The sequence below is a fragment of the Capsicum annuum genome, chromosome 5 (genome assembly GCF_002878395.1).
Source record: "Capsicum annuum cultivar UCD-10X-F1 chromosome 5, UCD10Xv1.1, whole genome shotgun sequence".
NCBI classification, from domain to species: Eukaryota; Viridiplantae; Streptophyta; class Magnoliopsida; order Solanales; family Solanaceae; genus Capsicum; species Capsicum annuum.
In genome coordinates, this window is record NC_061115.1 from 117,648,707 (window position 1) to 117,662,966 (window position 14,260).

The window sequence follows — 14,260 nt, forward strand, 5'->3', positions numbered from 1 at the left end:
GTAGCATCATCATCTCCGCCACCTTTATCTTTTGAATGTGAGAATTGTGACCGGCCAACACTCCGCCTCATACAACATAGCCAGTCTAACCACTATTTTGTAGAACTTACCTTTGGGTTTAGGAGGCACCTTTTTATCACACAAGATTTCGGATGCGAGCCTCCATTCCATCCATCCTACCCAAATCTGGTGAGTGACATCCTCACCAATCTCTCCATTCCCCTGAATCATAAACCTAAGAAACTTGAAACTATCTCTTTTCTAGATGGCTTAAGTATCAAGCTTTACAACCAAATCAACCTCATGCCACACCACGCTGAACTTACACTCCAAGTATTCCGTCTTGGACCTACTCAACCTAAACCTTTTAGCCTCTAGGGTTTGCCTCCAAACCTCCAACTTTGCATTAACTCCACCACGGGTCTCATCAATCAAGACTACATCATCCACAAATAGCAAACACCAAGGCACCTTGTTGAAGTATTGAGTTATTTGTGTTATCTTTCTTTTTTTGGTTTAGTATTTTATTTTTGAAATTCAGTTATTTAGTTGAGATAGAATAGGATTTTATTAGTAACCTAGTTGAAATAGAATAGGAGTCTTTTATCTATTTATTTTCTAAGATGTGAATGAACAAACAAGCAGAATATTTTTTTATCATAAGATGTTTCTGTATTCTTCTTCTCTGTATTCTGTAGAACAACAATTGGTATTAGAGCTATTTGATTCTAAGGGCTTGTGAGTTAGAGAAAACCCCCCCAAAAAAAAACCTGCGTAAAAGTTAATATTGTTATGGCTTCCAGCAATTTCTCAATTCCTTCACCCCTAATTTTTTCTGATGAGAATTATCCAATTTGGGTTGTCAAGATGAGAACCTATTTGCGAGCATATGATCTGTAGGAAGTGGTAGAGGTTGGAGGAGAGGCAAATCCTTTGCCAAATAATCCAACTATGGCGCAAATTAAGAATCACATAGAAGAGGTTTCAAAAAACTTTAAAACTCTCTTGCATACAATTAGCTCTTTCGGAAGTAATTTTCGCAAGAGTTATAGCAAGCGAGACTACAAAGGAGGCTTGGGACAAGTTGAAAGAAGAATTTCAAGGAAGTGACAAGATCAGGCAAATAAAAGTGATAAATCTAAGAAGAGAGTTTGAAATTCTCAGAATTCAGAAACTATTGAAGAATTCTCCAACAAGTTGATGAAGGTTGTAAACCAAATCAGACATATGGAAGAAGAGCTTACAGATCCAAGAATCGTGAAAAAGTTCTTATGAGTTTGCAGGAAAGATTTAAAGCAAAGATCTCCTCACTCGAAGATTCGAATGATATCACAAAAATGTCACCTTCAGAACTTGTACATGCTCTTCAAGCTCAAGAGCAAAAAAGATCCTTTAAGGCTAGAAGAAGCTACTGAAACTGCTCTTCAAGCCAAGTTTAAAGGGAAGATGCAGATGCAAAAGGAAGGTAAAGCCCCAGGAACTTCTACTAATTCTAGTAGAAAAAATGAAGGCGATTCTCGAAATGGAGTCAAGAAGAAAGAAAACTTTTCTCAATGCAAGTACTGTAGAAAAAACAATCATAAAGAGGATGATTGTTGGTTTAAGGGAAAGAAACCACCTCTCCGGTGTAGATATTGCAATAAACTTGGTCATATTGAAAGGTTTTGCAGAGTGAAGAAGGAGAACAACCAACAAACTCAAAAAGCCAACGTTTTGAAAGTTGAAGAACAAAAGGAGTTTGTGTTTACAGCGATGGCAGCAACAAGATTAGATGATGAAAATACATGGTTTTTGGACAGTGGTTGCACTCAACACATGACCACAACCAAGAATATTTTACGAAGTTGGAATTTGCCAAAGGTAGTGTTAAGTTGGCCGATAAAACCAAGTTAGAGATTGTTGGTAAAGGAACTGTGGCAATTAAAGCTCCCAAAGGTACTAAATTTATTCAAGATGTTTTGTTGGTACCTAATCTTGACCAAAATCTATTGAGTGTTGGTCAAATGCTAGAATAAGATTATATGTAATTGTTCAAAGACAAAAAATGTGTTGTTTCCGAATCTAGCGGCCAATTAAGGTTGAAATGATAAAAAGAAGTTTTCCGTTGAATTGGAACTCAAATTCTGAGCAAGTTTGTCGAAGTAGTAGATGTGTGCAGGATTCAAGATTATGGCACAAAAGACTTGGCCATTATAACTTGAAATCCATTCAATATGCTTAAAAGCATGATTTAGTGAAGGACTTGCCTGAAATTAAGTTATGTTCAGATGTGTGTGAAAGTTGTCAACTAGGAAAGCAACACAAATTGCCTTTCCCAAAGTCAGCATCATGGAGAGCAAGTGAGAAGTTACAACTTGTTCATTCTGATATTTGTGGACCGATGAAAACTCCTTCAATCAATGGCAGCAAGTATTTTATTCTTTTTATAGACGATTTTACTCGAATGACCTGGGTATATTTTCTTAAGCAAAAGCTTGAAGTGTTTGCTGTTTTTAAGAAGTTTAAAGCTTTCTGTGAAACTCAAAGTGGATGTTTGTTGAAAACTCTTCGAACAGACAATGGGAAGGAGTATACTTCAAGTGAATTTCATTTGTTTTGAGATGATATGGGAATTGAGCATAACTTACAGTCACTTACTCACCCCAGCAAAATGGAGTTTCTGAAAGAAAAAATCGATTTGTTCTTGAGATGGCTAGGTGCATGATTTTTGAGAAAAAATTGCCGAAGTCTTTCTGGGCAAAGGCGATAAACACATCAATTTATCTGCAAAATAGACTGCCAACAAGGGTTGTGGATGGAATGACACTAGTTGAAGCTTGGAATGGCATAAAACCATCAATTGGGCATCTAAAGGTGCTTGGTTCTTTCTGTTATACTATGTATCAGCTGTCAAACGGAGTAAGCTTGATGAAAAAGCTGAAAAAGGAATTTTGGTTGGTTATAGCACTTTCTCAAAGGGCTATAGAATCTACAATATTGAAAAGTTTTTGCAAGTCTAGATGTGAAGGTGGATGAAGATGCTTATTGGGATTGGAATATCTCTCTAAGTCAGAAAGATGGTTGTTGAACCTACTTTTCAAGATTCAAGTGAAGACTTGGAAACAGAGAAATATGAACATTTTGCTGTTAGAGGCACAAGACCATTGGCTGAAATTTATGAAAGATGTAATCTTGTTGTCCTAGAACCTTCAAACTTTCAAGCTGCCTGCAAGGTTGAAGAATGGAAGCAAGCGATGAAGGAGGAAATTGCCATGATTGAAAAGTCCGAGACATGGAAACTTGTTGACAAACCTGAAAATAAGCAAGTTATTGGAGTTAAATGGGTGTACATAGTGAAACTAAATGCGGATGGGTCTATCAACAATCACAAAGCAAGGCTGGTTGTTAAAGGTTATTCTCAACAGCCTGGAGGTGATTACTCGGATACTCTTGCACATGTTGCAAGGATGGACATCGTTAAAATTTTGATTGCATTAGCAGCACAGATGAAGTGGAAAATCTGGCATTTAGATGTCAAATCTGCCTTCTTGAATGGCTTTCTAGAAGAGGAAATTTATGTAGATCAACCCAAAGATTTTATGGTTCAGGGAAGTGAAAGTAGGGTGTATAAGCTTCAAAAAGCTTTATATGGGTTAAAACAGGGTCCAAGAGCTTGGAATAGCAGAATCGATGATCAATTATGCAACCAAGGTTTCCAAAAAAGTGACAATGATACTAAACTTTATGTGAAGACACTCCCTAATGATGGCTCATTAATTGTTTCTCTATATGTTGACAATTTGCTTGTTACGGGTAGTGATGAGGAAGAGTTGCAGAAGTTTAAAGTGAAAATAGAGAAACGGTTGGAAATGTCAAATTTGGGAGAGATGATGTATTTTTGGGGGCTGGAAGTATGCCAATCAAAATTTGGAATTTTTCTCAATCAACACAAATAGCTTTGGAGATTCTGAAAAAGTTCAGAATACAAAATTGTAAACCTGTTCCTACACCATTGGTTTTCAATACAAAATTCTCAAAAGAAGACGGAGCAGAGAAGTGTGATGCTTCATTATATAGAAGTTTGATTGGAAGTTTCTTGTACTTGACGGTTTCAAGGCTGCAAAGTCCCAGTAACATTCATTTTGCTACTACGAAAAGAGTGCTTAGGTACTTAAAAGGTACTGTACAACTCGGAATATGGTTTAGACCAGTTGAAGAAGGTGTTTTGCTTGGCTTTGTTGATAGTGATTGGGCCGGACATACTGACGATATGAAGAGCACTACTGGCTATGCTTTTTCCTTGGGTTCTGGTGTGTTTTCTTGGAATTCGAAGAAGCAAGAAATAGTGGTGCAATCCACTGCAGAGGCAGAGTATGTAGCAGCATCAACAGCAGCAAATCAAGCTATTTGGTTGAGGAAAATTCTAAAAGATCTTGGAATGGAATCGCAACTTGCAACTAAGATCAAGTGTGATAACACTTCAGCAATTGCAATTGCAGAAAACCAGTCCGACATAGTAGAACAAAGCATATTTCTTGTCAAGTGTCATGCCATTAGAGAAGTTGAGAAAAATAAGGAAATCAAGCTTGTCCATTGTTGTTCGGAGGATCAACTCGCTGATAAAGCTCTTCCAAAATTCAGATTTGAAACTCTTCGTGAACAACTTGGAGTTACCAGCAAACATCTCAAGGAGGAGTGTTGAAGTATTGAGTTATTTGTTGTTATCTTTCTTTTTTTGGTTTAGTAATTTTATTTGTGAAATTCAGTTATTTAGTTGAGATAGAATAGGAGTCTTTTGTCTATTTATTTTCTAAGATGTGAATGAATAAACAAGCAGAATATTTTTTTAATCATAAAATATGTCTTTCTTCTTCTTCTCTGTATTCTGCAGAACAACACACCTCACCTTGAATTTGCATAAGTCAAAACATCCATCACCAAGGCAAATAAAAAAGGCTGAGTCGATCTTTGGTGTAACCCCATCAAGACGGGAAAGTACTCTTGAGTCCCCTCCCACAGTCCTAACTCGAGTCTTGGCTCCGCCGTACATATCCTTAATCGCCCTAGCATACACCATAGTACGCCTCTAGCCTCCAAGCACCTCCATAAAACTCCCTGGGGACTCTATCATAAGCCTTCTCCAAGTTGATGAACACCATGTGCAAGACCTTCTTCTCCCTATACTGCTCCACCAGTCTCCTTACGAGATGGATGGCCCCAGAAGTCGAGCGTCCTGGCAGAAATCCAAACTGATTCTTAGAAATAGTCACAATCTTTCGTAACCTCAACTCTACCACCCTCTCCCAACTCTACCACCCTCTCCCAAACTTTCATAGTGTAGCTCAACAACTTAATACCCCTATAACTGTTGCAATCATAAATGTCACCCTTGTTCTTATACAATAGAATCATCGTACTCCATCTCCAAGCTTTAGACATCTTCATCGTCCTTAAAATGATGTTAAAGCCAACCATCCCATCCCTACCCCTCCCTCGCACTTCCAAAAGTCCACTAGAATCTCGTATAGCTCAATCGCTCTACCCCTATGCATCCTACGAATATCACTCTTAACCTCCTCAACCTTAACTCGCCTACAATAGCCATAGTCGTGAAGTCTCTCTCAGTGTTCTAAAACCCCAACGCAATGCTAGTGTCCCTTCGTTCAAGAGCTTATGAAAGTAAGAATGCCATCTCCTCCTAATAAGAACCTCCTCCACCAAAAGTTTGTCGTCAGCATCCTTAATACACTTCACTTGGTGTTTCCCAAAGTTCAACTCCGAGAAAAAGTGAAAAAATTTCATGCCAAATAGGCCCTTAGTTAATTGAGGATAAATTGGGATTAAGTTGACTGATTAATCAAACAATTGATTTACTTATTTGGAAGAGTCATAAAATCAACATACCTGCACCATTTCACTGATAATGTTAAGACCACCAGGTCCAATAATTGAGCCTGCCAGCAAATATCCAGTGATAACCTGCAAGACATTAATAGCATATGATAGAAAGTAAGACTGATAAAGAAGTTAAAGAAACATAAATCCACACGCCAAACAGGCCGGATGCAGAAGACAGTGAAAGAAGCTATTGCAGTTATCAATCAGAAAAAGGCAAAGGAGTAATTATCAGACCGGTTGTCCAGCGCAAGCAAAGGCGATGCCACCACAAGTTGCAGAAACAATGACAACAACCAGATCAGATATCAGTCTGCCCATTGAGTTACATTAAATCAGATCTATTAATAAAATGCCCTGACAAATTTGTCTATCTATTACAGTTTTTAACTTATGTAATAACCAGGATGTGGGAAAGAGGGAGTAAGCTAACCTTAGATCTAGCTGCAGCACTGGAAACTTTGATTTTGGATTAGACATGATAAAGACATTATCCTGGTGGGGGCAGGGCGAGGCACCAATTAGTGACTTGTGTCCTCAGTCATCCATAATCATCTTACTAGCAGAACACAAAGGTACTCTTCTCCAAAAGAAATTTCATAGGTGCAAGAAGTACCTTTCGATCTATCAAAGTAGGTGTATCTTCTGCTCCATTGTCATTATCCAGGTTGAAAACACTGTGCAACTGGAATGACCTAATAAAAAAACACAAAAAAAGTAACAATAGCATTTTAGTCTTTCATTTTGTAATAACAAGGAGACCTTCAAAGAAGTAGAAAGAGAATCATAAGATAGCATGGCATACTTTTCCTCATTTGTCTCGCTCTTCTTGAGCTTGACCCTACCAACCCTAGCAACGGTTTCCAAAACAGCCTGAGAAATGAAGTGCTTCAGAAATGCATATTCCATTGTACTTGGAAGTAGGTCATAGTCAAAAAATTAAACTGAAGAAAGCATAATAAGATTTTCTTATATTGCTTTTCTAAATTGCAAGTTACACGGGTGATAAGCTAACAAGACTAAGAAACTATGCAATGTTCAACAAAACTGTTTTTGGCAATACCTCAAAAGGACATACTATGACTACTTTGGAGAATCCTTTTCTTAATTAATTAGCCGTATTACTGAAGCAGCTCATATTGAAATCCTTCCTGAATTAATAATAACTAATGTGTGGTCAGAACGTGACAATGCTCACAAAGGGACAGAAATTAGGGAGCCAGTATGTCGGAAAGTCCTAGAGAAAACCATTGACATTTTAAGTTGTTGCCGCCTTTTATGTGGCTAATGAGTAACCACTGACTGTCCTTATTTCAACGATTTTATGTTTGTTCTTTTTAAAATGAAGGAAAGTAAATTCATTGATTTCACACCAAAGTGGTATTATCTTTAAAAAAGAATTCTGAAGCACTACTGGACCTCCCAAGGTCTAACCAGACAAGTAGGCATGTCCACTTTCCATGAAAAATGCATAATAATCGTGATGGTGAGGTGTCAAGCGTGTTGGTGATAGAACTTCTAATGGCATGTGACAGTGTATTTATTGGTGTTTCTAGACATGTATTAATGATCGCTTCATCCTGTCAAGAAAAAACTCTTGATGTGATCAAACAAATGATTTGACTATTGAATTGAACACGAATGCTGAGATAACAAGTTCACCATGACTTGAGACAGTGGTGAAAAAGTTTTTTAGTGAAAACAATGATCTAAACAGGAAGTTGTTTCGATCTACAGTTAACAACTATAAAATCAAGCGCGAAAGGGAGAAAGAAGAGAAAAAATTAATTTGAATTCATGAATAAATACATCCAAGATGGTTCCTTCAATAGAATTTTCGGCTAGGTAAGACAAAGGAAAGTTCCCTAATTATTACACAACTATTAGATGTATTTTTAAAAAAGAAACCGAATATGTAAAATGAATCTAAAACCAGAAAAGAATCTAGCAAATGAATACATATTACTCCTTGAGGAAGATATCAGTATGTTACAGATCAACAGTCAGACCTACAAAATCCAATACATTCAGTTACTTATAAGAGTAAATAAACTAAAAAGATTATAGCAATTAATTTCAAGATAAAGCCTAATTTGTTGAGAAGTTCAAATCAGTATCATTTACTAGCACATGGCATCCAATTATTATTACTATCTCCTTAAGGCAATAACTTAAGGGAACATTGCACACCTCTTGCTCTGCAACGCTACTGTTGAAGCTCCCGTGATCGATTGCTGAAACAAAGGTAATAGTATAAGATAGACGTGCAGGAAAAGGAAGAGCAAAAGACACATGCGTGAATTATTAAAGACAAATTAATCAATCAACTATCTCAATCCCAAAGCAGTTGAATTGAGGTAATTTGAACTTCCAAATAACTTCCCTTTCAAAGAAAATTAAGGATTCTTAATAAGCTAGAGATAGCCTAGTGGAAGGACACTCCACCTCCATCTTCGAAATTTGCACCTCAAGTTATAAACAGGGAAAAGTGGAATGCACCACCTTGACTCTCGAGGTTCAGGGTATGGGTTTATCATATCACGAGAAAGAAAAAGAACAAGTTGAGGTTCTAAAGTATTTCATAAAATCAAAAGAAAATCGAAAAAGAACAAGTTGAGGTTCTAAAGTATTTCATAAAATCAAAAGAAAATCTTAAGCATCAAATATAAATAGTAAATACCTCAAGTTTCTAAACGCATCACTGAGAACAATCAATCAAATCTAGAAACGCATTATATTGCCACATTATCTATACATACTTACATTTATGTATGTATGTATTGTATTGTGTGTGTGTGTGTATAACTGCCTTTACAAGCACCGAAATTGCCACTCAAGCAAGTAATTCTATTGAAATTGTTAAAGAAAATCCCTTTTCACAATTAATAGTTAAGGATGTAAATCTAACAAACTTATTGAATTGAGCCCCTTAAAATGCAATTTAACTGAGTTTGGTAACGCAAGCTTGTAACTCAAGTGAGGGCACTAAGGTGATGAGGACAAACTAAACACGTATGAAGTCTTGTAGATTCCTTATCCCAAAAAAAAAAAAATGCAATTTAAGCCCCAGGCTGCATGCTTTAATCAATTAAATTTCAAAATTATACTTGAAAACTCCGATAATGTCATCTTTTCCTTTGTTAACCCCCCCACCCCACCCCATCCCAGGATCACCGGGTGTACCTGCGGTACACTTCACAAGCCTACCTACATACTTAAAATATGGTCTCATTTACACTTCACATGACTTTAACTTACAATATACGTCGTGTTCCAATTATTCTTCAAACAATCAAGCAATTTAACTACTTCTCTTGTTTTTTAACCCCACCCCTCCATTATTCTCACTCCTTTTTTGTTGATAAGGTAATAATACCAATAAGTAGATACAACAACAACAACAACAACAAACCCAGTGTATTCCCACTTAGTGGGGTCTGGGGGGGTAAGATGTACGCAGTCCATACCTCTACCTCTGATGAAGTAGAAAGGCTGTTTCCGAAAGACCCCCGGCTCAAGGCACAAGATATCACACAAACACATAGTAAAACACATAGTAGATAACCAACACAAAAAATATAGTTCTCTATAAAAGACATTCAGTCATTTATATGAATAAGGATCTCGTGGGTACACTAAAAACCAATCCAAAACAAAAGAAATGTCCTCATCTGTGCAACCTCATCTTCAAATTCTCCTATGTTCCTTTCCCTCCAAAATATCCACATAAGATAATGGGGCTACATTTCACAACCTACTGCTTGCCCAGTTATGTATCACCTCTCCAATTTCTCAGACACGACACAACCCACTGTATGCCAAACCATGTGTTTCCGCAGATCTTCGACATAACATAACTTCTAAATAACCCGTGTTTCCACTTAGCACCTAAACCACTCAAGGTAATGTAGTTGTTTTTATTGTTAGCTTATATTATATTCAGCTGTCTAGTTTAATTAGATTTGAATGAGATGCATGACAAGCAAGTGAGCATTAGTTTGCTTTCAGATACTCTATATGAGACAGGTATATAGTACTGTCAGATAATCTCCAATTGTGGTCTTGTGTATACATATGCATCCTTTACCTACTGAAATGATCCTTAAGACATGTATACATATGTATCCTTTAGCTACTGAAATGATCCTTAAGACACTGAAATGACATACCATTATTGGCATCTACTTATCGATAATTAGGCCCAACTCTCACCAATCCCTATTCCGGGATCACTAGTGTATCCACTTACCTTGATCCACCTAACTGCATGGCTCGAACTTGTATTCTGAGTGTTTTGACTTCTAATATACCCCGTCTTCCCTCTTACTCTCCATTCCATCGTCCGGCTAGCGTTACCACTTACATCCACACCTATTCAAACTTCAGTTAATGTAACTCTTTTCTTTCAACCCCACTACACCCTACCCCATCCCAGGATTACCAAACTTCAAATATTCCCAGCGTCGCAACTTACCCTCCACGTGATTTGAATGTCCAGGTGATGTAATTCAGCAAATACAAAAGAAAAAAAAAAGGAAACTAGAAGGAAACAATATATGTGATGTGACTAACCACCGGACTGCTCTTCGGTCTCATTGAACTCCTTTTCCAAAGCTCGATCAATCATGTTGGCGAAACTACCCTCCTCAGATCTCGCAACGGAGGAGGAATTAAATTCAGCAGCATTGACAATGACGGAATTTCCTGAATCTTCACCTATCGGATCAGCAGAAGAGAAGAGGAAGGAAAAACAGAAGAGGAGAAAGCAGAGCCCTCGCATTGGCATTGCTGAGTTAGTGATAGAAAATGTGGTTAGGGATTTTTAGAGAGAGGGGAATTAAGGGTGCATAGAGTGCACCCTGTTGGGAGTTATCCAACCGACATTGAGATCCTTTACGTTTACGTTTCGCAGAGAACTGGGAAAGAGTGAGAGAGCGGGGGATGCCGGCGGTGGTTGAAGTGAGTTGCAAGGCAGCGTGCCCAAAGAGAAAAATAAGCCACAAGGCCTTCCAAGTTTCTATTTAAAAAAAATATAAGTGGTCCCACAAATTTATCTCGTCGGTGGTTGAAGTGAGTTACTTGAGTTGCAAGACAGCGTGTCCAAAGAGAAAAATAAGCCATAAGGCCTTCCAAGTTTCTATTTAAAAAAACATAAGTGGTCCCACAAACTTATCTCGTCAGTGGTTGAAGTGAGTTACAAGACAGCATGCCCAAAGAGAAAAATAAGCCACAAGGCCTTCCAAGTTTCCAATTAAAAAAAGATAAGTGGTCCCATAAACTTATTTCTTCAAAAACTTAAGTCCCTTGAATAACTGAGATAGTTGTTCGGACAACTAATATAGTTGTCCGAACAACTTCGCATAATTATTAAACAACTTCCCTTAGTTATTGAACAATTACGCTTAGTTGTTCAACAACTACGCGCAGTTGTTGAAGTTATCGAACAATTTCACAAAATTATCGAACAAAGACTCCTAGTTGTTCCACAATTGGGACAAGTTGTTCAAACGGAAAAACTTTAAAAAAAACTCAAAAAAAAAATTATTCCTTCCACCTAATTTTAAAAATTTGGAGGACTCTCACTTAATTAGATAACTTATTTGTCCTTTTTAATCCAAGTCCCGTGCCCAAAAGCATAGTGAAAGGTCATCATGGATTGAATTAATAGCCTGTTTGTAAGCTTCTAAAAAGTATTTTATAATGACAAGTAATTTGTATTTACTTAATAAATTTAAAGCATAATTTGAATGGACTTATTTTAAATTAAAATAATTTTTAATTAATTATATACGTATTTGAATAAAATTAAAAAAACGGTATAAATACTTTATTTTAATTTAAAATAATAAAAGGAGAAAATGCATTGTTTTTATCCTAAACTATACACGAGATTGCTGAGACACACCCGAACTTTAGGAGGGTCCTATTACCTCTGGACTAATTAAAATTGTATTTTTGGCAACCTTAGTGCCTACGTGTCACATACGTGTGTCTAAGTGGACCTTCAGTGAGTTGATTCACTGATGTACCACGTAAACACTAAGATTGTCAAAATTATAATTTTAATTAGTCCAGGGGTAATAGGGCCCTCCTAAAGTGCGAGTGTGTCTCAGCAATTTCGTGTATAGTTCAGGATGGAAACAAAGTATTTTTCCTAATAAAAATAAGTCACAAGTTATAAGTTAGGATTTATAACTTATTATTTTTAATTTGTAAGTCAAAAATATCACTCAATCTAAATAAACTCTTAAAATATACTTTTAACCATCAATTATTGTTTGACCAAACATTTTAATGTCGTGTTCATAACATTCTTTGTTATTTTTCAATATAATTCTATAAATAGAGATATTGAGAATCACGTTACAAGGACGAAACTCCAAATTTTCAAGGTTGAGTTTCAACTTAATTATTTTCACCTGTGATAAAATATGAAATTATACTAAAACTTTCAGTCATAGCTTTGGTAAGTGTACTTTGCATTTTGTTAACTACTTGTATGCACATCTAACACATATTTCAATTATATTATAGCAATCAAATATTACTCCCCTTGCCATGATTTCATTTGTATAATATTTTGTATAGTTTTTTAGTCATGCACTATGGGAGTTTTTCTTTGATTTGGATAAATCAATATGCCATAAAAAATTCTTGTTAAAAATAATTGTGTGATATATCAATTAGTTGGTAAGTCAAATCAAAATTTTTGATGCACTATTTCTATTGGTCCACTCTAATAATATGAATAGTAATTTTTGTGAAATTAAAGATATTAATGTTTGAAATCACTGAAGCAATCAGTGATAAATATTAACATAATAAAGTGATAATGTTATAAGATTTTAAGTGGGTCTGACTGTACTTTGCGCTATTATGTAATTAATTGAGGGTATGTATTCAAGTCATATCACACCAGGAGGGTAACACATCAAGGTTGGAGTTTTGATGTGTCATAATAATAAGATATTGCATTTGAGTCCCACTGAATTATGACTTAACTATCTTTATATGGTGAGCTGGCTTTGAATCTCAATACATCATATTAATGTTATATTGATGATTAAAGTAAAATAATATGTTTTTGATTAAAAAATTTCATGAAACTCGTTCTATTAAATTTGCTTTATTTTTCGTGTCAATGTGGGAATAGTGCATAATAAGTCTGGACGAAGATATTGAATATATCAATATGAGCGTGACAAAATGATAATAATCACTATTATGGTAATTATAAATTAAAGAACATTATGAATTCTCAAAATGATCCTTCGAAAATAAAGATAATTTAACCATTAATTTCTCTATGAAAAGTCTAGGACAAACAATTATCGTACAACCAATTTTTGAGAAATTTTATAAACTTTCATTAAAAGAAAATACAGAGTGGATATGCACTTGACCTTTTAAAATTTAAGTTGATGTGTACCCAATAAATATGATAATAACAAGGCATGACAATAGTTTGTAATGAAAATTTGGGTAGCACATATAAATAATTATAGTTCTTGAAGATACTATGACGTATAATAAGCATTATTAGTACAGATCCATTTCTAGAAGTGAATGTGATATAGTATGATAAAAGATATATATAATAACATGCTATGCATAGTTGGATGAGTATGACAACTATCCTCGATGGGAGATTTGATAAAAAATGATCATAAAGGGTCATTGGTCATGTACTTTTATGTAATACCCGGAGATTCTAACCAATAGTGCAACCATGACTTAAGCTTATGAGAAATAAATTATAGTGTTTTGGTTGTTTTCTGATTAAGGGTGATGTGTATTAAGGCCTTAAAGATGTCCTAACGATTGGGTAAACCAAAACATCCCTTATCGATTAAATTCTTGAGAAGGATTTTGGCATAGTCAACTTCAAATGAGCATATCTCTCGTTATACTATGAATTATTGATCTCATGACCTACCACAGGATAGATAATTGAATTATCTTTCCAACGGTACCAATTTTGCCCAAATTCAGTATCAGAGCAAAGAGTTATAGCCATTTTACTCCAGCATGTCAGGATGAGAAACTGAGTGACAACATTCGTGATAAGCTGTCACGAGCGTGACGACCTATCGCCAATGTCATTAGCCCTGGGCCAGACCCAGTGACGACATTTTGTGATAAGTCGTCACGGCCGTGACGACCTATCACCAATGTCGTCAACCTTAGGCAGAAAATTAAAATTTCACCCTTTTGTGACGATATTTCGTGACGACTTATCACCAGCTTGACGGCTTGTCACGAATGTTGTCAGCTATTTTTTTCCAGCAACTAAGGGACGTTTTGCAAGGGTATTTTGGTCTTTTTTTCATCTTTTAGAAGCCTCTATAAATATCAAAAACCCTATCCAAACCCTAATTTCTCCATT

At 36.0% G+C, this 14,260-nt stretch overlaps 1 protein-coding gene across 6 annotated transcripts in view; it reads right to left on the bottom strand.

The window, feature by feature from the left end:
• LOC107870867 (K(+) efflux antiporter 6) overlaps positions 1-10,975 on the bottom strand; it is a 36,890-nt gene extending 25,915 nt beyond the window's left edge. For 4 of the 6 annotated variants that reach the window (XR_007055848.1, XR_007055847.1, XM_047413137.1 and 1 more), the window contains exons 1-7: positions 10,447-10,975; positions 8,065-8,108; positions 6,680-6,747; positions 6,491-6,569; positions 6,308-6,369; positions 6,112-6,187; positions 5,884-5,958 (exon numbers count right to left, since the gene is read on the bottom strand). Coding sequence is in view for 4 of the 6 variants with exons in the window: in XM_047413137.1 (XP_047269093.1) it covers positions 5,884-5,958; positions 6,112-6,187; positions 6,308-6,369; positions 6,491-6,569; positions 6,680-6,747; positions 8,065-8,108; positions 10,447-10,660 (618 nt within the window). In the remaining 2 variants the exon portion in view is untranslated. The remainder of the gene's footprint in view (positions 1-5,883; positions 5,959-6,111; positions 6,188-6,307; positions 6,370-6,490; positions 6,570-6,679; positions 6,748-8,064; positions 8,109-10,446) is intronic. The other 2 variants (XM_047413139.1, XM_047413136.1) reach the window with 1 other exon arrangement.
• Between the last annotated feature and the right edge of the window lie 3,285 nt (positions 10,976-14,260).